General features: G+C 40.7%; 11 protein-coding genes across 11 annotated transcripts; 8 read left to right on the top strand and 3 right to left on the bottom strand.

Annotated features, from left to right (window-relative positions):
* Positions 1-925: 925 nt before the first annotated feature.
* On the top strand, positions 926-2,848 carry LAS17 (actin-binding protein LAS17; the record flags this gene model as incomplete). Its single annotated transcript, XM_446783.1, has 1 exon — positions 926-2,848. The coding sequence occupies one exon, from the start codon at positions 926-928 to the stop codon at positions 2,846-2,848; it is 1,923 nt and encodes a 640-aa protein (XP_446783.1).
* A 340-nt stretch (positions 2,849-3,188) lies between these two features.
* Positions 3,189-3,968, bottom strand: RPS30B (40S ribosomal protein eS30; the record flags this gene model as incomplete). Its single annotated transcript, XM_446782.1, has 2 exons — positions 3,189-3,377; positions 3,966-3,968. 2 exons carry the CDS (start codon positions 3,966-3,968, stop codon positions 3,189-3,191), a joined length of 192 nt encoding a protein of 63 aa, XP_446782.1.
* Positions 3,969-5,224: 1,256 nt separating this feature from the next.
* On the top strand, positions 5,225-6,412 carry SER1 (O-phospho-L-serine:2-oxoglutarate transaminase; the record flags this gene model as incomplete). The annotated part of the gene is made up of 1 exon (XM_446781.1): positions 5,225-6,412. The coding sequence occupies one exon, from the start codon at positions 5,225-5,227 to the stop codon at positions 6,410-6,412; it is 1,188 nt and encodes a 395-aa protein (XP_446781.1).
* A 627-nt stretch (positions 6,413-7,039) lies between these two features.
* Positions 7,040-8,206, bottom strand: GCD7 (translation initiation factor eIF2B subunit beta; the record flags this gene model as incomplete). Its single annotated transcript, XM_446780.1, has 1 exon — positions 7,040-8,206. The coding sequence occupies one exon, from the start codon at positions 8,204-8,206 to the stop codon at positions 7,040-7,042; it is 1,167 nt and encodes a 388-aa protein (XP_446780.1).
* Positions 8,207-8,770: 564 nt separating this feature from the next.
* GVI51_G09493 (uncharacterized protein) lies at positions 8,771-9,097 on the top strand (the record flags this gene model as incomplete). Its single annotated transcript, XM_446779.1, has 1 exon — positions 8,771-9,097. One exon carries the CDS (start codon positions 8,771-8,773, stop codon positions 9,095-9,097), a length of 327 nt encoding a protein of 108 aa, XP_446779.1.
* Positions 9,098-9,308: 211 nt separating this feature from the next.
* GVI51_G09471 (uncharacterized protein) lies at positions 9,309-9,716 on the bottom strand (the record flags this gene model as incomplete). The annotated part of the gene is made up of 1 exon (XM_446778.1): positions 9,309-9,716. One exon carries the CDS (start codon positions 9,714-9,716, stop codon positions 9,309-9,311), a length of 408 nt encoding a protein of 135 aa, XP_446778.1.
* A 600-nt stretch (positions 9,717-10,316) lies between these two features.
* GVI51_G09449 (uncharacterized protein) lies at positions 10,317-10,709 on the top strand (the record flags this gene model as incomplete). Its single annotated transcript, XM_446777.1, has 1 exon — positions 10,317-10,709. One exon carries the CDS (start codon positions 10,317-10,319, stop codon positions 10,707-10,709), a length of 393 nt encoding a protein of 130 aa, XP_446777.1.
* A 924-nt stretch (positions 10,710-11,633) lies between these two features.
* Positions 11,634-12,932, top strand: TUF1 (translation elongation factor Tu; the record flags this gene model as incomplete). The annotated part of the gene is made up of 1 exon (XM_446776.1): positions 11,634-12,932. The coding sequence occupies one exon, from the start codon at positions 11,634-11,636 to the stop codon at positions 12,930-12,932; it is 1,299 nt and encodes a 432-aa protein (XP_446776.1).
* Positions 12,933-14,032: 1,100 nt separating this feature from the next.
* MSB1 (Msb1p) lies at positions 14,033-17,659 on the top strand (the record flags this gene model as incomplete). Its single annotated transcript, XM_446775.1, has 1 exon — positions 14,033-17,659. One exon carries the CDS (start codon positions 14,033-14,035, stop codon positions 17,657-17,659), a length of 3,627 nt encoding a protein of 1,208 aa, XP_446775.1.
* Positions 17,660-17,943: 284 nt separating this feature from the next.
* On the top strand, positions 17,944-18,201 carry IES4 (Ies4p; the record flags this gene model as incomplete). Its single annotated transcript, XM_446774.1, has 1 exon — positions 17,944-18,201. One exon carries the CDS (start codon positions 17,944-17,946, stop codon positions 18,199-18,201), a length of 258 nt encoding a protein of 85 aa, XP_446774.1.
* A 1,644-nt stretch (positions 18,202-19,845) lies between these two features.
* Positions 19,846-21,117, top strand: SPR1 (glucan 1,3-beta-glucosidase; the record flags this gene model as incomplete). The annotated part of the gene is made up of 1 exon (XM_446773.1): positions 19,846-21,117. The coding sequence occupies one exon, from the start codon at positions 19,846-19,848 to the stop codon at positions 21,115-21,117; it is 1,272 nt and encodes a 423-aa protein (XP_446773.1).
* Between the last annotated feature and the right edge of the window lie 534 nt (positions 21,118-21,651).

Genomic DNA, 21,651 nt, shown 5'->3' with positions numbered 1-21,651 from the left:
CTTTTCATTGTGTTAACAAGACCGTGTTTCTGCGTCCTTGCATGATCAGTAATACGTCACATATCTCCACACTGAGTTATAAGACGCCCGAGAGACACGCTTCATAGAGTGTCGGTGGCCCGGTATGATAATCCCAGGCATGTATTTTTGTTTTATCGCACAGCAGACATCCTCCCCTCGTCCAGCTGTTCCGTGCATTAACAAAACTGACAAAACTTTGCTGAAGCCGCCCACACTACACACAGGTTAATTTGTCATAAGCTACGCAGAATTTAGCATATCCTGTGACATGCACGTATATAATGATTTACTGGTCTTTTTACCCTTTCCTCTTGGGTAATCCTGCCCACAAGCCTGCCAGGATGTGATCGGGAGGGCAGGTTTTGCTTTATGGGATAGCTGTTGCCCTTCCTCTTTAACCGCGGGGTTCCTTAAAGGCTTAGAAATTTAATTGGATATACCACTGAAAGAAATACTACAACAGCTTATTTCCACATCCGCTAGGATAGACATCCTTTTGGCATACTTTGAGAATTGACCACCCCCCGTTCCGAACTGAGCGAGAAATAAAAAAGGAAAGGTTATTTGGAAAATAGAAAGGTATTATTTATAGACCACACAGGGCCTCTAGCGTTAATTTTTTGATCGCTCTACTTGTACACTTTGTGAAATTAGAAAAGTACAATCACTGGGCATTTACTTCGCTTTTTCCCACTGGTGTATTCAAATTTGTCCCCTTAATACCAGTACTACCAAAGAAGGAAGCCATAGACCTGAAATACTCCCATCATAGAATTAACTTACCAGATAAGTAATCAATTGCATTACTATTTCAGTTATATTATCCTTTTTTCTTTTAATCTTTTGTCCAAATTTATGCCAGGAAGATCAACCTTAAAAGTTTGAAAATATAAATAAACATAATATGGGTCTACTATCATCCGCCGACAAGGAGATCATTAAGAGAGCTTTGCCTAAATCTTCGAATAAAATTATAGATGTGACTGTGGCTCGGTTATACATTGCATATCCTGACCCCAATGAGTGGCAATACACGGGGCTGTCAGGAGCAATTGCACTGGTTGACGACCTTGTAGGTAACACTTTCTTTTTGAAACTAGTTGATATTAATGGTCATAGAGGGGTGTTGTGGGATCAGGAGCTATATGTGAACTTTGAGTACAACCAAGATCGTACTTTCTTCCATACATTCGAAATGGAATCATGTTACGCAGGATTGCTCTTTGTGGACTTAAGTGAAGCAGCTCATTTCCATAAGAGAGTAGAAAAGCGTCAAAAATATGCTTCAAAAAAGACTCTAAACAACAAAAATGCTGTGGCCATGGCCGTTAAAGTTACAAAAGAAAATGCATCAAAGGTGACACATGGACCAAGAGGTGAAGCGCTCATAGATAATCAGCGACAAAGATACACAATGGATAAAGTTGAACAATTGCCAAATACTAGGAAAAAAGCACCCCCACCACCACCACCTAGTGCTGAGCCAGCTCCAGAATCTACTCCTGACCTAACGCAATCTGAAACAACTACTACTTTCAACTCTCCTTCTCCTGCCCCTCAAACGGAGACGCCTCAACCCGCAGAAAATACTGAAACCCAAACTAGTCCACAACAGCATCAAAAACACAAAGTCCCTCCACTTCCAGATTTTATGCAAGGACAACCCTCAGGTGCTCCTCCACCTGCTCCACCTTCATTCCCACAAGCGCCAGGCCAACCACAGCCTCAATCTAACAATCCATTCCCAATTCCGGTGCCACAACCTCCGCAATCTACAAGTGCACAAGCAGGTAATTTCCCATTCCCAGTTCCACAAGAGCCAGCTAGGAACTTCTCATCGCCTTCTCAATTTAACCAACCTTATCAACCAGGTCAACCAGCATTCGGTCAGCAAAATAGAGCAGTTCCTCCCCCACCTCCAAATGCTCAAAGACCAGTTCCACAGCTGCCACCAGGAAACAGACCAGTTCCGTCCACTGGATCTAGGCCTCCTCCTCCACCGTCAAGAAGAGGTCCAGCTCCTCCTCCACCACCACATAGGAATTTTAGTGCCCCATCTGGTCAACAAAGTATGCAAACAGGTGCTGTACAACATAGTACAAGGAGAGGACCAGTGCCGCCACCTCCTCCAAGGGGTGCGCGTCCTATTCCTCCTCCTCCACAGTCTAATAACTTTGGTAGTGTACCAGCGACTCAATCTCAACAGCCAACACCTGTTTATCAACAACCACAACAACCTCAATTCAATGCGCAGCAGGTTTCTCAACAGCAAGCATACCAACCACCACCACCACCGCTACCTACAAATCAACAAGCGTATCAGCAGCAGCAGCCTCCGCCTCCACCTCCAGTGAGTTCTCAACCAGCTTTTCAACAAGGTCAACAGGCACAAGCTCCACCTCCTCCTCCACCGCTACCTGTACAAAATACTTCATCTGTATCTCCATCTAATGGTGCTCCAGCGGCTCCACCTCCTCCACCTGCATTCCTCTCTGGTACTCCAGGTCAATCTCAGCCGCCTGCTCCAGGTGGTCAAATAAATGAAGCAACTGGTGATCCAGGCAGAGATGCACTATTAGCTTCAATTAGGGGAGCTGGAGGTATAGGTGCCTTGAGAAAAGTCGATAAATCTCAATTAGACAAACCTTCAGTTCTATTACAAGAAGCCCGTGGTGAACCTGTTCAAACAAGTCAACCAACAGGTGGAGCAGGCGCACCTCCGGGTGGTCCTGGAGGTTCTCTTGCTGATGCATTGGCAGCGGCTTTGAATCAACGTAAGAACAAGGTTGGAGCTGGTGACGATTATGATAATGGTGACGATTGGTAATAAAAGGACGGTTATTGTATAATTATGTAACTACGGATAAATATTAATGACTATAGGGATATATCCCTTTCACCTTCAGATTATTATTAAAGCTTGGTCTATTCAGTTGCATTTCATAGGTAGTGATGTTAAAATGCATCGAGTAACAAAACCTTACTCATTAGTTATGGAAACAATTGCACACGTCTTTATTTAACAAGGGTATTATCGATATATACAGAAGATAAGACATACATAATATCCAGTGAGAAAAAAAAAACTGTTTATGATTTTGAGTTGTATGATTTATTATTTTAATAGAATAAATGGATGTAAATTAAAAAGCCATAATATACTATATTTATTGAGAGGATGGACCTGGGTTCATTCTTCTCTTACCGTTGGTCAAAGTGACGTTAACGAATCTTCTGGTGTACAAAAGTCTCTTGTAAGCTCTACCCTTTGGCTTCTTTGGCTTTTCGGACTTTTCGACCTTTGGAGTTTGGGACTTAACCTTACCAGCACGAGCTAGAGAACCGTGAACTTTAGCCTATTGAGATTTAATAATTTTCCATCACTGTTTAGTTTGGCCTGCTAAAACATATAATTAGAGCCTCTTAGCAATCTATCAGATAGAGCATGCACTTATAGCAGGACAATTTCAGAGTAATTAGAAAAAAATTGAATTGTTAGTAAAAAAGGATCTTTCAAATTGTAGTGTTTGAGGTGACAGGTAAAATTGCAGTCCGGTCGGATATGAATATCAGGTGGGAGTCCCTAATTAGGTGACATCTTTCGGATAATCTTTTCTTGAGCCATGATCATGTTATAATGGGATGTAAATAATGCAATGCGAATAGATCTAGCAGATAATTCCATCGAGGGGGGATGTTTCATTTCATGTACATTTCATCTAAATTTATTAATTACTTTTCAAAAATGTCGCATAAACTCTATTTTTTAACACTCTTCTGTTTCCCACATTGTTGGTTCATAATGTTTTCTTATTCAAGCTCCATATTAGCCACTATCCGTCCTATAATAATTTATCATTTAGTTTTCAGATCCATATTCATCTTAATCCGATCCTGACTTCCCTTCATAATAATCACCAGTAATAGGCGCTTTAATAACGTACCATTTTGTGTATAAAGTTTTTTGGTGTTTTCTAAGTATACTGCTGTGAATGTCAAAATAACAGTGAATATTTAATATATAAGTTTGATATATTATCGTTTGCCACACTAGCTCCCAACTTTTTTTCCAGACACACTCATCATAGATGCAGCCAGTTAGCTACGACGAACAAGATTCCCCCTCTCCCCCTGGGACGGGTTCCCTGCTTACCTCTGCCCAGCACCATCACATCTGCCTTAGGCACTTTGCCCATTTTCCCAAGAGGCAGGCTAACCCGGTGATTCCTAGAGGGCTCTTGGAATAGGCAGAGTGAGAGTTGGATTCTAATGGAAAGGAAGTTTAGGCAGGGGGTTAGAGGGAAGCACTTTAGGCAGATCTCCCCCCTCCTACGTCCTACGTCTTACGTCCTATACCTTACCATGTTGTAGCAGTACAGGAATCTCTCGGCCCTGCTCAAAGACCCCTTCCACCAGGCCACCTTTCTCTCCACCCTTCCCAGAACCAATGATCCGTTGTCGATACTCTCCCTCTACAGACAAACAACTGTGGCACGACTAAACCATGATTGCGATGTTTGGGTCCAGTACGACCACAACAAAACTACAAAGAAAAAAAAAGGGAATCAAGAAAAATGAGTATGCCTGTAGAAGGGTATGGGTGTTAGAACACCCATACCCTTCCATTATAGCAGTCACAGTTTTACTGATGGTGGCAATATCCTCGAAAACGAAGTAAAATCACAATTTGATCCGGTGATGCATCATACACGAATACACTACACCCTTTAGCTGTCACAAACCGGAAATTGAAAAAAAATGATAGAAAACTGCTGTCACATGATTATTCATAACTACATTTTGGTAGCAACCTAATAGGAAAGTATAACTGTGGTCGTGTTATCATTCTCATTATATGTAGGCTCTGTCAGTCAATTACTGACTGCCTTACTACTCGGTATATCTGCTTGTCCGCCTAGTGTCAGCTCTGCTATAATAGTAATACAGGGCAAACTGCACTGTAAGGAACGTCTTTTTCGTAGAGAGTACATCAATAAGTCATCATCATTCACACTCTAATTCACACACCTTGAAAACCTTCAAAACCTTTAATTTGTGATGACCCATTGTCTCTCCCGAACTTTGACTCTGATTAAGAAAAATAAATTAACAGTCATATATAAAATGGTATACTAAATTGATTTCAAAGATATCTTATCCGTTACTAGATTGATTTTTTATAGCGTAACTAACAATACCAATAATGTTGGATAGAGAAGAACCACATCATTTCGGCGCTGGGCCGGCACAATTGCCTACACCAGTCCTGCAACAAGCAGCAAAGGACTTGATTAACTACAACGGTATTGGTCTAGGTATTGGTGAAATTTCCCATAGATCAAAGGATGCTACTAAGGTTATTGATGACGCTAAGAAGCATTTGATTGAGTTGATGGATATCCCAGACACTCACGAAGTTTTCTTCCTACAGGGTGGTGGTACCACTGGGTTCTCAAGTTTGGCTACTAACTTGGAAGCTGCTTACATTGCAAAGACTGGCGAAGTGGCTCCAGGTGGTTATCTGGTTACAGGTTCTTGGTCCCAAAAGGCTTACGAAGAGGCAAAGAGATTGCATGTGCCAGCCCAAGTAATCTTCAACAGCAAGGACTTTAATGATAACAAGAAATTCGGGGACATCCCAGAAGAGTCTCAATGGAGTGATAGAGTAAAAGGCAACAAATATGCCTATGTCTATCTATGTGAAAATGAAACTGTTCATGGTGTCGAATGGCAATCCCTTCCAAAATGTCTCACTGAAGATCCTAACATCGAGATTGTTGCCGATTTGTCTAGTGATATCTTATCCCGTAAGATAGATGTCAGCAAATATGGTGTCATTATGGCTGGTGCACAAAAGAATATCGGTCTTGCTGGTTTGACTCTATATATCATCAAGAAAGAGATTCTAAAAAATATTGAAAGTATGGATACTGATAAATTAGCCGAAATGCATATCCCAATTACACCAATTGCATTTGATTACCCAACTGTAGCAAAGAACAACTCAGCTTATAACACTATCCCAATTTTCACGTTGCATATTATGGATCTTGTTTTCAAGCATTTGATAACTAAAGGTGGTGTTAAAGCACAAGAAGAAGAGAATATCAAGAAAGCAGAGATCTTGTACAATGCACTTGAGTCGTACCCAGACTTCTACAACTTGCCAGTCGCCCCAAAGTCGAGATCAAGAATGAATGTGGTCTTTACATTAAAGAAAGATAATCTTGATGAAAAATTCTTGAAAGAAGCTGCTCAAGATAAGTTGACAGGTTTGAAGGGTCACCGTTCCGTTGGTGGCTTTAGAGCATCCCTTTATAACGCGTTGACTCTTGAGTCAGTTGAGTTACTAGTCAAGTTCGTCAAGAAGTTCGCTGAGGAGAATAAATAGTTTCCATAGTACGACTTATGTAATTTCATTGGTACTACGAAGGTTGCCAATACTTCAAGATTTAATTTAATGCATGATAGAGTTTTGCAAATACTACTCTTACAAATATGTCTTTATGGGAAGATGTCTGACAATCTAATTACAAAATTAATCGTTATAATATGGCGATAATCTCGTACTCAAAAAGATGTCATAAAAAAATCAAGAATGATTTTATGTTATTATGGCCCATTCAAGATTCAAAATTTGACCATCTATCAATGAATTCAAAGAATGTTGTTAGATGATTTTGAAAATGATCCAGCTCAAGATCTCCTAATAGTAATAAAAGATCGAGCGAGGCACAGGGCGGGACAATTACAACTACACGACTAGTTGATGAAGATGAATCAATTAAAACAAAAGAGGAATGAATATTAGCTTGAGAAAAAATAATGGGAATAAACAATAATAAATTTGAATTCAATAAATGTTAGTCTATAATGCAGGAATAATTAACCGATTAGGAATTAGATTAAAGAGTTGGACGTCAAAGGTTCAAGTCAAAAATATGAGAATTGAAAACAGATGGATTGTATAACATGAGGATTTGCTTTTATAATATGTCTTTTAACTCATTGGTGCACGTTATTTTTCGGATTTGGTATCTAAGTGCACGTCTATTTGCTTGTAGTTATCCCACACAATACGGTAGATAAAACTTGGAGCAAAACCACCGATATTAGTAATATAAATGTCGATATTCTCTGGTGGAACGTAATCTGTCATAGGGTTGATGGTATCTAGTCTATTGTTAGGATCCATCCTTGGTAAAACTTTCTGGGAGCCACCAAATTCAACAAATTTCTCAACGTCAAATGGGTATAACGGGGACAATTTGAATAAACCTGCAACAGCGAACACTGGCGTCTTGAACTCACGTGCACACTCGCACACAGAAGAAACACCAGATGTGGAAGACATGGTACCACCATTCACGAAGACCGCCTTAGTTCCAATGATCACTTTACCAACTCTTGACATCAATGCGAATACAGCTGAGTCTGGGATAACCATGGTTTCTATATTGTGTTCAGCCAGTTTTTTAGCAAATAAATGTGCTTTCTGTGTGTTGTTTGGGAACCCCTCCGTGACCAAGACAGTGAATGATCTGTTACCGCGTTCTTTAGCTCTGATTAGGAATTTCAGAACTGTTTTGGATTCTGGAGTAGGTGTTAGCAGTATTTCGTGGTCGTGGATTAGGTCGATGGCGATCTGTTGGATACCTTCATCAATATTTACAATTTCATCGATTAAGTCTTTGATACCTTGGATAGCCACTTGACGATAGTCCGTCTTGATGGTGCTACGCTGTTGTTTCTTGTTATTCTGTTGATTCTTTGCGCTGCTATCATCCTCCTTTGGCTTTTGTAGAAGGTTGAACATAGACGAGATCAATGGTTCGGCCGCTTGGTTTTTCATGTTCTGAGTGTCATTCCCCGTATCCTTGGATTCTTCTTCTATTTCGTCACGCAAAACCGCCAGTATTCTTCTTATGACGTTACCGCAACTGAACGCAGTAGGGTGTGCCTTCTCCAGCCTGTTGCCCAGCTGTCTTATAAGTTCTATCATCTCCTTGACATTGCTCCACCTCGACGCACTCAGAAAACGCATGAGTATCTGCAGTGTCTCTAGGGCAATCTCATAAGAGTCCTCGATCTGTCTTCTCTTCAACTTCGCTATGAAAGCGTCCACTGTCACGTTGATGTCGGTGGCCTGTGCAGCATGGTGTGCAGATAGAGCAGTGGCAGACATACTGATAATTGTAATTATAAATCCGTTGCTGTCTTTTATTAGGTTGTATGTGCTCTTATTTCCCTTTGGACAGAATTGACAATTGCAATTGAACACCAATGCAAGTATTCACAAGTATTCACAAGTATTCACAAGTATTCACAAGTATGTAGTTGTTAATGCGATGCCTCTATAATAGAAGAAAGATTGTTTTGGTGCTACCACTGCAAAAAAAAATCAGCTATTTTTTTTTCACTTTCTCCGTCTTCAGCTACCTAACGCTTTTGTCAAATGAGACGAGAAAACTGGGGGCTGCCCTCGTCATATCCAAGTTTACCCGCCTTTTTTCTCATATATGCTCAGGACTGAAGCAGATAGTTACCCGGATTTATATATAGTATGATACGTCAGGTAGGCCTGGTACTTCAAAGGTCATTCGTACGAATAAGAGACTTGAAGTCTCAGAGCGATTCGTTCAGGCTTATCTTCTGGGAGAGGAAGGCATCGTAGTGGGTGGATACTGTGTGCAGTTCAGGTTCTAGTAGTGTCTCCGTGGGATACCATATCTCGCCAAGTATAGATGAGATGTGCGTGTGTGTGTATAGCGCAGATATACAGAGACGGAGGTTATGGCGGAGATGGTGTTTTGGTACATATGTCAGTATGGCTTGCCCCCCCTATTCACCGTCTTCCAGGAATGATGTGGTGGTGCGGAGATCGAGGACTCCGGTTCTGTCTGGGAGGTTAGCCGGAACAAAGTCCCCGGAAATCCGGGATTCGGAACTTTGTGAGCAACATGAAGATCTGGGTACCTCCCAGTCCTTCCCCTCCAGGGTTCTCTTGGAGACCTTCCACTTGTTGGAACATCAAGAAAAAATACCGCTTCTGTGCTATCCGTACGGCTGTATGTAAGTGAGACTCTTGCCTCTCACCCCCCCCCTTTCATGCAGGGCAGAGACATTTTTTTTCCGTCTCCCATATCCGGGACATATCACTGAATATTTACGTAAGACTGTGTTACAAAGAGCACCAATTGCACGGTGTTATGGTGGATGGTGTGCGGGTTTGTCTGAGTGTACGTGTGTATGAGAGAGTCTGGGACTCCACGCATTGCTACACTGGGTTAAACGAGGAGCAATAAAAAGTTCTGTTTCTTATATGGCTGCGGGAATCCACTCATCCCTATTTTCACTATTGTGCTTTGAAATCTGTATAGAAACAGAAGCCCTGTAGAGTGCTTCTGCACAGAAGGGAGAACACGTATGGCACAATGGAGATGTGCAGAGCACCCTTCTCTATGCGGGATTTTCACAAGCCTGTGCAGAGAAGTTATTGCCGCAGAAGCCAGAGATCCTGCCCAATCGGCTGCCCGACCGGCTGCACTAGTTTTTACTGCAGAACTGAGTCTTTCTTGTCTCCCTTCCACCCCCGTCTCTCCCGATTCTAATCCGTCTTGCACTTCCCCCCTGCGGTTCCACTGTTCCAGCCAGGGACCCTTTATCTTCAGCACACCTTCCTCAATTACACGCATCCGACTTCCGTCTACTCTAACTGGGTAAGAGAAGATAGGGAAGGATACTGCAGAGAAGACAAGGCATGCGGGCCCACACAACACTAGCACAACACCCTAATTAGGGCTATTACCAATTCTGCCCCCCCATACACCTCTGTGCTTATACCTCTGTGCTTATACCTCTGTGCTTACACCTCTGTGCTTACATCTCTCTATATTTATTAAACTGGGACATCGACCCCTGTGATTACACTATACTTGTCCTTCCCTAACCCGAGATGGTCGATCTTTCCTAACAACAGCTCGTATACCCTGGGGGGGAGGTCTTGGGAAGAAAAAAGTCTAAACCTGGGAGCCCTAGACCCATGGAAGCCCATGATTGGGTATATATATATAGGAAATACCTTGCGAAAGCGTTGTCGATCCTTTGCTATCCCCTCCCAAAGAGCTATTAATTGCGTATTTTCCAACTAAAGCGGTTAAAAGGGAACTATTATATACCCCATCCTTGGCAACGATCTTTATTGCAGGAAGGACTTGTGAAAGAAGATAAGAATTACTACGAAAAGGAACAATAACTAAACACAACAGCAGACAAAAAACCATATACAAGAGACCATGCTTTGTGGGGAACGTCACGAGTATAACACAAGTATATTTGACTCTTTGAGAGAGCTAGTGTCGAACGGCCTGAATTTCTTGCTGGATGAGTCGTTGGTAGAGGAGACGTTGTTGCAGCAGCAGGATGACCTTGGAACTCTTATAATACCACCCATGGACGACGGCCCAGATAACCTGTTCTTCGTGGGTCTCATATGGTTCATAATCGGGCTGTTGTGCGCCTTGGTACTAGCTACAATTACCATCATATTAGTCTCTAGAAGCAGCAGCGACCAAAGTGTAAGAAACAAAGCTTGCGAAGACTTGGAGGCACTCGATCTGGACAGCAGCGATGACGATGAGCTCATAGAACAGGAAAAACTAGTATATGAACTGATGCAGGCATCCTAATACAAACTACCCTCTTCATATCGAATTGAAAAAAGCACAACTACACACAACTATCTTTAACGAATAACACATACAATTTAAAAACAAAAAAAGGACATACTTAATTATGTCAAGAGAATAATAATTGCATTTTCCTTCATTCCTAAAATATTCTCTAATTTCTAATTTTCTCTATTTTTTTTCCCTCTACAATCCTTTTCTTTTCTCTCCGCAGTGCAAGAAAAAGGAACTGTACACTAGTCTCATACCCAAAACAAATTACCACGGCGGTTAACTTTTACCACCTCATTCATATGTTTGATTTATTTTACTTTATTTCATTTTACTTTTCCTGTTTCTTACATTACAATGTTATTTCTTTTTTATCTATTTATCATTTTTACAAATAATATATTAATTTTTTGTTTTCATTATGTATATACCAACTATGTAAGCGTATTTCCAATCTATATAATATCTGCATTTCCCACACAACATGGCTCTTTACCAAATCACCACTAATACTATTATATAGCTGACTTCCCAAGAACATGCTCGTTGGACTAGTAATCCCCGTAAAGTCCATGCCCGGGTAAATCGTAGCAAATGTTCTTTCTACCGCATCTTCACTAGACCCCCCTTAACCTCTACAAGCTGTTCCTGGCAGAAAGTTGGAAATTTTTCATTGGCAGAGCTTTTTCACCCCCCCCCCCACATTCAGTAACTCACGGGTAACAGGCAGCGTTGTCAAACTAGCACTCACTATTACAATCACAACGAAACAGCGAAACAAGAAACCAAACGTTCACCTCGAGGTTTTGCACAATATCAATAGTTTTTTGAAAGCTATATATTAGTCTGGAGCTAGTGTACGGTTATTGCTAGCCTTAACGGAAAGAACAAATAGAGAACACTGAAGATATATATCATCTTTTGTTAGATAAAATGACTGTATTGGTGCCAAGGTTGTTGCCAACTGCTATGAAGTTGAGACCGCTATGGTCTCAAGCCAGCAGAACTTTTGCTACTTCTATGCGTCTGAATGCTGCTGCTTTCGACAGATCAAAGCCCCACGTTAATATCGGTACTATTGGTCACGTCGATCACGGTAAGACTACATTGACAGCTGCTATCACCAAGACATTGGCCAAGAACGGTGGTGCTGATTTCTTGGACTACTCTTCCATTGACAAAGCTCCAGAGGAGAGAGCCCGTGGTATCACTATCTCTACTGCCCATGTCGAGTACGAGACCGCCAAGAGACATTACTCCCACGTCGACTGTCCAGGTCACGCCGACTACATCAAGAACATGATTACTGGTGCTGCCCAAATGGACGGTGCTATCATCGTTGTCGCCGCCACCGATGGTCAAATGCCACAAACTAGAGAGCATTTGCTGTTGGCCAGACAAGTCGGTGTTCAACGTATCGTTGTCTTTGTCAACAAGGTGGACACCATCGATGACCCTGAAATGTTGGAATTAGTGGAAATGGAAATGAGAGAATTGTTGAACGAATACGGTTTTGACGGTGACAATGCCCCTATCATTATGGGTTCCGCTTTGTGTGCCCTAGAAGGTCGTCAACCTGAAATTGGTGAGCAAGCTATCATGAAACTATTGGACGCTGTTGATGAATACATTCCAACCCCAGAAAGAGACTTGAACAAGCCATTCTTGATGCCTGTTGAAGACATCTTCTCCATCTCTGGTAGAGGTACCGTCGTCACTGGACGTGTCGAAAGAGGTAACTTGAAGAAGGGTGAAGAAGTTGAAATTGTTGGTCACAACACTACCCCATTGAAGACCACCGTTACTGGTATCGAAATGTTCAGAAAGGAATTGGACCAAGCTATGGCTGGTGACAACGCCGGTATCCTATTGAGAGGTATCAGAAGAGACCAATTGAAGAGAGGTATGGTCATGGCCAAGCCAGGTACCGTCAAGGCTCACACCAAGATTTTGGCTTCTTTGTACATCTTGTCTAAGGAAGAAGGTGGTAGACATTCTGGTTTCGGTGAAAACTACAGACCTCAGATGTTTATCAGAACCGCAGATGTCACTGTTGTGATGAAGTTCCCAGAATCTGTGGAAGACCACTCTATGCAAGTTATGCCAGGTGACAACGTCGAAATGGTCTGTGAACTAGTCCACCCAACACCAATGGAAGTTGGTCAACGTTTCAACATCAGAGAAGGTGGTAAGACCGTTGGTACTGGTTTGATTACCCGTATCATCGAGTAAACGCGTTCTACCTAAATGTTGATCCGTTTCTCTTGTGTTTTTTTATCTTCGCTTGTGCTCAAGCGACTACTACTAACAACTACGATGTTTTTTCCCAATTGAAGACATGTAAATATTACGAAGTGCTAAACACTTCTTTGGGGTTTTAAAATTTTAGTATAATTCCCTGCAATTCTGTACTGAACTGGCGGGGTCCCAAAGAAATGTCTTATATATAAATTTTTTAAGTATTCACAAAAAAATATTAGTAAAGTTCTGTTTATAACCATTGTAACAACTGTAATGCTTTTAATCAAGCTCGAGTAGTAGATCCTGTGTACCTCACGTTACTTATACGAATGCAGATGATTCTTAGTGATCATGGACGAGTTCGTCTTCTTATTTTCGTACCTTTGACATGAACTTGCAGCTTCTCTAAGAACAAAGCCCGATGGCCTAAGGACCTTTCTGGTTTCTTGTCAAAATTTAGTTAGTGTGTGCTGAGGTTTTGTTTTGTTTTCATTTTCTTTTGTTTTTGTTGGTTTTGTTGATGCTTTTATAGTTGTTCTTCTAAAAAAAAAAATTGGGTGGTTCTACGGGATTTTCTTCATTTCTGGATTGCATTCAGTAAATTTTATTTTTGGATCAAAAAATAGCTACGGTACAGGAAAATAAAAAAACGAGTGCTTACTTGGAACGCTGGAAACACATTGTTTGAGCCCATTACATCTATGATCCCAGGGCGTAAGTGACTATTTTATTTATTCAATAGTGTCTGTTAGTAACTATTGGTAATAGTTGATACGGAAGAAGTAAAAGCTAGTGAAACGTTAACAAGTTAACGCAACCTGTTGGAACTTTATATCAAATAGACGCAGGTTAGACATCCCATTATTATTGTTCTGGTCTCCCATTCATTCATTTCATTCTTCTTTTTTTTTATTGATATTATTTTGAATAAACTACTTGGGTTTGTTTTCTTATTGGTTTTACTATTTTTTTTTTTTGATTATTTGTTGCTATTTGAATTTTAAACAAACATTGCGGAACAGTTATATTCTAAACTTATTGTTACTTTTTGTTGGTAAGGTACATTCATATATATTAGGGACATCTAGGATATGAATGAAGTTTCGAAGCCTTTACCGCAGGTGCCTCCAGTTATGGATAGTGAGCAGCCTAAAAGAGACAAAAGCACAGAGATACCGAGCAGGAAGAGGCCGATAAAGAGACAGGACGATGACGATGACGAAGAATTTGAGTTCTTCCATAAGTTTTCTAGAGGCAATGTCCGCGGTGTCATACATTTAATAACGGCAGAGTTGAAAGAACGCGGTACAGATGTAGAGTATTTGATGATACCGTTACGACCAGAACAAACTAATGAAAAGTTACTGAGCTTTCTAAACCAAATATTCCCACTTGGAAATGGACAGCCTGTAAATGAGAAAAAACAAATACGAGTAGTCAATAAGACAGATGTATGGACATTATTTCAAGCGCTAAAATACATTTGGTGTAGACTTCCGGACTCAGAGGTTGTCGGTTGGAAGGCGTATAAAGAGTTTAAAATTCGTGAAAAGGAAAAAGACTATCCAAGAAAGTCATTTTTAGAGATTATGCCTCAATGTTTAGCCTCACCAAACCACGCATCAATAGTATACGATTTTTTTGATCTCATAGTAACCATATCTTCGAACTCAAAGAAAAACAAGATGAGTGCAAGGAAGATATCGAAAATGTGCGCCATCTGGGCATTCAATGATAACAAGAGCTCAAGCACAGATTATGATTTCGACTCCTCATCACCGCAAACAGTTAATAACTCCATTCAAAATGGTTTCGATCAATGGATACCTGGGTCAGACGCCATGTTTCATCTATTATTAGCATTTTTGAGAAGCTTTGTACCGAAAGATGTGGAAAACGCTAAATTACCCAGAACTCTAAAAAATTTACTATTTACTAACGAATACCCCCCTCAAGACTCTACAGCGTTCAATTCGGAAACTATTCTGACAATTCCGCTAGTAACTTTACATACGGATGAATTTTCTAGGAAACCTTGGCAGCTTCTGGAGAGATGCAACGAGATGTTAGATTTCTCTGATCATGAGGCTTTCGAAGCGAGGGAAGACTATGCCCTTTTGAAGTCCCTATTTAAAAAGAAGAATAATGTTGAAGGTATAAGTAGGAAAATGTCTCAGGAATCAAGGAGGTTGATGAAAGTACTCTCCACAAAGCATTCCACATTTCAGGCGGGCTGGGCACCTCGTAAAGCTTTGGCTAATGATTTAGGACTTAAATCCAAAATAAGCGTAAATCGCCTTGATATTGACGATTACTTCATCTGGACCTGGTTGTCTACTCTATCTTATGAAGAAACATCTGACAAAAGGAAAATATTTGGCCGCTCGTTAATTCTTGAATTTGAATTTGACGGATTCAAGAAATGGGTAGTCTTCCAAGAATCAGACTTAGTGTTAGAGCATATGTTGAATGAACAAAAAAAGAAGTCAACAATAAAAAATAAAAAAGCTCAAGAAACCACACAGAGTGATAATACTAAAGATAATGAACATGTTAGTCAAGATATCAGAAATATTACACCTCCTTATGAGAAATTCCAGAAAGAAGTTCTTAATAATTCTGTAAATCCCTCTAATGGTCCGTCCAATGGCTATCATACTGTTATTGATCTTGATGCTAGAAAGGATAAGAACAACATGAAGCACAAAATTCAAAAATGGAATCCACTTAATAATCTAAGGAAAAAAAGTGGAGGAAATGCTGAGGCAAAGGAGCTACAAGGAGAACGTAAGAAGGTTAAGAATAATCAAAATTATGACAGTGCACCATTGACAGACTTGAGTGACCCGTTGGACTATAAACTTCCGGACATTGAACCGGATAATGAAGGCTTCTCCATCGAATTTCCGGATATAATACCAGATACAGCTATAAATACACGTACTGAAAATGGTCATCAGAGCGATCATGTTAAAGTGGAAAATTTGGAAGCCTTACCTACAAACCACAACGACAAATCTTATCCTGCTCCTCCTTTATCTAAATTTAATGTAAGAAAGAAGCCCTCAATGCCCCAACTTGTAAAAGAGCCTGTAAATCTGCCAGTTGAAGGACCGATGGAGGAGCTAAGTGGCATGGTAGAACAAATGATGGTCCTTGATTATGCTAACCAAAATCATGATAGTCAAGATGATATTTTAAAAAACGTTAGCAAATTTGAACAATATAAAAAAAATGATCTACAAAGTGTTGATTCACTAGTAGTGAATTCTTTAAAGATAAGCACTGGGACTTCGGAGTCTTTGGTAGACAGTCTTGAACTTCCGAGAAGTAAAAACTCAACCGATGATAACTTGACTAGTCAGAATCCTAGAATGAATTTAACGGGGCATTATAGTGAACAAGAAGTGATAAGGGGACCAGGAGATAGATCTGGTATTGATAAGTATCAGGGTTCCAATGGAATAGAGAGAGCTGCGAATCACAATAGGCTACAAGAAAATTCTAGTAGAGAAAAAGTTCATACCTATGGAAATACAATTCTTCCACCACCGCAGCAAGTTCAAACAAGAAAAAGTCCTTCTCCTAGTCCAATATACAACAACCCTGCTAACTCGAGCCCAAAGAATGCTAATGCATATCTTCCTTCTAAGCAGATATCGAATAATAAACCAAATCCTAGCTTAGATGCAGAATACAATAAGAACATCAGAATCGATCCAGTCAGTATTCCACAAGAAAGGCATGATAGAAATAAGATGATGTCACCACAACATCAAAGCGGTGGTTTTTCAGCATCTCCGATCAAGCAAAGTTCAGGAAATGGTATGGATCCTTACAGTCAAAATACTCACTACGAAAAGCCTGTAGTAAATTTGCAGCAGCAAAAAGTTTCACAAGGACAAGATGGAGCGCCTAAAGTATATGTAGCACCACAACAACCAGGTGTTGGCTCGGGAAATCCATCCAGATCAAGTCTTGATGTAAGATCTGCACCAAATCCAGCGCTCGGTCCTTCACCAATGAAGCAATCGAAGTCTTACTCAAATCTACCTATAGATAAACCACAATATCGCCAAAACCAATATCCAGCCATTCCAAATAACTCAGGACCGGCTGTATATGATAATCAGCCTCCACAACAGCAACAGTATACAATTCCTCAAAATCCTCCTCCAACTAATGAATACCCACAACAATATAATGAGCACTTGATGTCACCACAGAGACAAAATGTTAGGATGCCCGTATCGGTACCTTCTCCAGTCAATCCACCACAGATGGGATACAACGACGGATATGGTCAGATGATGCCGCCTCAGCCAGATGCATATAACTATGGCGGTATGATGGCACATTCGCCATCCCAATACGGTCAATTCATGCCCCCACCACAACAGCAGCAGCAGCAATTTTCACCACATCAGTCTCCCCAACAACACATGCAAAGTCCGTATGGGAGAGGACATGGGAAGGCTGCAGCTATGGGCGGAATGCCTCCACCTCAGCACCACTATGGGAACAAAAGACAAAGCAATTTTGTCCCAAGTGCTATGCCAGGGCAAATGGGTCCCCCAGGTGGCTATATGCCTGCTATGGGTGTTCCTGTAGCACATGGTATGGGTGCTGGTAACAAGCTACATGGTGTGAATATGAATAAGAAACGAGAGCAAAAGAAGTTATATAATGATATCAGGAGTGGTAACTTTGGTATATAAAGTATTTAAGTCGAGTAGTTACATTTCAGTTATAGTACGGTTTTCTTCGCCTAAACATGAAATTTTCGTTTTAGTGATTCGCTAGTATTTTTTTTCCTATTGCTCAAGTTGACAATGTCACAATATTGTACATTTCACGTAATGACAAAAAAATCAACAATTGCAATGTTTTACCCATTATAATTTTAATACAGGGAAATAGATATATAAAGTCACTGGTATAATAAACTAATAGAAACAATTATTACAAAGGCAGCAACATCTCAATTCAGAAACATTCGACCATGAGCAATGAATCAACTATTGAACCGGACACGCCTCCTGCTGATGACAGAATGAAATCGCGAGACACTGCAGACAAAGATGGTGGTGAAACACATAATGGCAAGAAGGATTATGGCAAAGTAAAGCACTGGGTAGAAGTTGAGCAAGGCATCCCTGTGAAATCCTTCACTTCGTACACACTCAACCTGTCGGGATGGGTACGGGAGGATCAAAAGAAAGAGGTCAAGGATGAAAGAAAGGATACAAGTGATAAATGAAGCATTTTATTTAGTTGTTTTTCCGTCCTTGCCAGCTAAAAAATGGCAATTGTTTTTAGTTTGTAACAAGGATGGGGAAAGTAGCCCCACACCCAATGGCACAGCGTGAGATTTGCCTCGAGTCTTTCCAATCTGCACTTCGAGGGCAGTTGGAATAGGGAAAAGGTGGTTCTAGATCAATTCCTCCTTATATATGTTTTCCTCATTTATCTGTAATATGTGCTTAGGTAGTGTGATTGTATTGACAGCATGGGGGGGGGGTAACTAGGCAAGCCTCGTGCAGGTTAGTTCGCTTACTATCATGCTGCGCGTCCGGGTAAGGCACATTGCATGCATCTCATATCTGGGGGGGGGACGCAAGTCAACACTTCTATTCTTAGGTTGTATAATATAAAACAAAGAAATTGCTACCATTGTACGCAAGATTGTCTGGAACTGCCTCAATCATGGGCTTTCTCTTCTCTCCTATCCAGTGATGTACGGTTTTCTCTCAATGGCTGCACTACTGAACGAGCAAGTGCCATGTAGTGTACCTTGATTCAACTTCTATCTTTAGATTCGAGATCTTTCTTTCCCCATTTGCGCTACATCCCCACTCCTACGGCAAATTAGTGGTTGTGGGTGAGGACGAGGAAGCTCGATATTCTATTCTAAATTTGTGCCGAAACCCAACGGTTGCAGTTGCCTACAGGTAGTACTGTGAAAATATCCATCTTCGAATCGTTGTTTTTTGTTTTTTGTTTTTTTGTTTTTTGGGTCTCTTTGTGCTTTCCTCCTTGCACAGAGACGGTTGTACAAAACCGCAAGTAGTCATCTATGTCTCTTAATTAGAACACCCTGCCCACTTCCACTACCTTCCCTTTCGATATTCCTTCCACTTTAAAAAACACTCTTCGTAGAGGTTGTGCGGGTTGTCTGTGGTTCGGAAGAAAAGTATATCATCCGCACCATTACGACTACAGGGCTTCTCTCTTACCAATTTGAAAGGATAACTTGGAAGCAACCCTGAGACAGGACCTCGACTTCTGTTCTGCGGGTGTGACTGTGGATCAGAAAATAGAAGTCCAAAAATTTTTCTATTTCTCTTCTCTGTGCGTTGTTAGAAATTGGAAAGTTTCTTTTAATGGAAGGATGTGGACATCGTGGTCTACAGAAAGACGTGCCGCAGGAAAGGCCGGTGGGTAAACTAGCCATCTGCATTTCATTCGATGACTTCGAGTGCGAAACAGTTTCCAACTAATATATGGGTTCTCCGGTCGAGAAAAAATGACGTTTGTGCTGGGTTATCTCTTGTTTTCTGTATGAACTGGCAGTTAGCACTGGCAGTTAGCACTGGCTTTTGCCCGCCATCTCATAATTCTCTGATCAAAAGCAAGCCCTCGAGGAAACATGATAAGAGATTTCATCAACAAAGAAGAGCTGATAAGTTTTGCCAATTGAGTTTGTGATGGGTATATATAGATGTGATGTTGACGATTTTGTGTCCTTGGTTAGCTATTGCTTGTAATTTTATAAAAAATATACTTATTTGAAAAAAAGATAAAATAGACAGAGAGAAAATTTCTAAATTAAAGAACCCAAGGAGACTAACACTAGTAAACTTTTAATATTAATAAATATACATAAAGAAACTGCCCCACCCAAATGCTCAGCATAATCTGTTTCTTTATTACGCTCGCTTTCGCCGCTCCTTTACAGAAAAGGTTGTTCAATTACGATGAAAATATCATTCGTGGTGTCAACATCGGTGGTTGGTTAGTGTTGGAGCCATACATCACACCTTCCCTGTTTGAACAGTTCAGAACCAACCCTTACAACGACGACGGTATACCGGTCGATGAGTACCACTTCTGTCAGCAATTGGGCTACGACGCCGCCCAACAACAGCTGATCAACCACTGGTCTAACTTCTACCAGGAGTCTGACTTCCAGGACATCGCCAACAAAGGTTTTAACTTGGTCAGAATCCCCGTGGGCTACTGGGCTTTCAAGACTATGCAAGGTGACCCATACGTCACTGGCGTACAGGAACAATACTTGGATAACGCTATTGAATGGGCTTCCAAATACGGATTGAAAGTCTGGGTTGATCTACACGGTGCCGCTGGTTCTCAAAATGGGTTTGACAACTCTGGGCAAAGAGATGCTTTGAACTTCCCAAACGATGACTACAACGTCCAAGTCACCACAGATGTGATCAATTACTTATTGAACAAGTACTCCCAGGATGAATACTTGGAGACCGTGATCGGTGTTGAATTGATCAACGAACCATTGGGTCCAGCCATTGACATGAACAAATTGAAGTTCAACTACTACAAACCAGCTTATGACTACTTGAGAGATACTGTGCAGAAGCCACAAAATATTATCATGCACGATGCATTCCAACCATACAACTACTGGGATGACTTCTTGACCTTGGACCAAGGCGCTTGGGGTGTCACCGTTGACCACCACCATTACCAAGTTTTCTCCGGCGGTGAGTTGCAACGTGACATTAATGCCCATGTCAGTGTCGCATGTGGATGGGGTTCTGGTGTTCTGAACGAAGCCCACTGGACCGTTGCTGGTGAATGGAGTGCCGCTTTAACCGATTGTACCAAATGGCTAAACGGTGTCGGTATCGGCGCTAGATACGACGGATCCTTCTGGAAAAATGGCGTGGGCTCTTCTTACATAGGTTCATGTGCAAATAACGAAGATATCAACAGCTGGACTGAGGATAGAAAACAAAACACAAGAAGATACATCGAAGCTCAATTGGATGCTTTTGAATTAAGAGGTGGCTGGATCTTCTGGTGTTACAAGACTGAAACTAGTATTGAATGGGATGCTTCAAGACTTATTGAGTACGGTTTGTTCCCTCAACCAATGGAAAGCAGATGGTACCCAAACCAATGTGGCTTCAGTTAATCACAAGTCATTTATTTAGCAAAGAAAATGTTCTCTTTTCTTTCATTATTTTTTTTCATCTTCTCTACTTAACAATAAAGCTGGACAACATTGATTGCAGCACTTTAAGTTCATGGGTTCGTAATTTGGATTGTTTGATTGTTGATACGATTAACCAATGAATGTACGAACAACTCATTATGGCCATTGATAGATAGAATTTTTTATGGGGAAAAATGACGCCATCGCTAGTTTTTATTTTGTTACTTTTTTAGTTATTAAATGTTACCTACACCAAATTATAGTAGGCTGATCACAAATCATATTTGGTACATTCCTTTCGACCATTATCTTAATTATTTTTAGACTTCTCGGTTTTTTTTTTTTACATTTTCTTAATTTCTAGTATAGACTACATGTCTTCGATAACATATATAATGTATAATAGGGTTTATTTCTAAAAGTCATCATCTTGAATATGTTTGGTATTTCAGTTCATCTGTTGGACCATTTCTGTCTAATAGTAGGGCATGTCTTGTCACAGAGTTGAGTCGC

This window comes from Nakaseomyces glabratus, chromosome G (assembly GCF_010111755.1).
Source record: "Nakaseomyces glabratus chromosome G, complete sequence".
Classification (NCBI taxonomy): Eukaryota; Fungi; Ascomycota; class Saccharomycetes; order Saccharomycetales; family Saccharomycetaceae; genus Nakaseomyces; species Nakaseomyces glabratus.
Note: the sequence above shows the minus strand (reverse complement) of the source record. Positions and strands in the feature narration are given on the sequence as shown.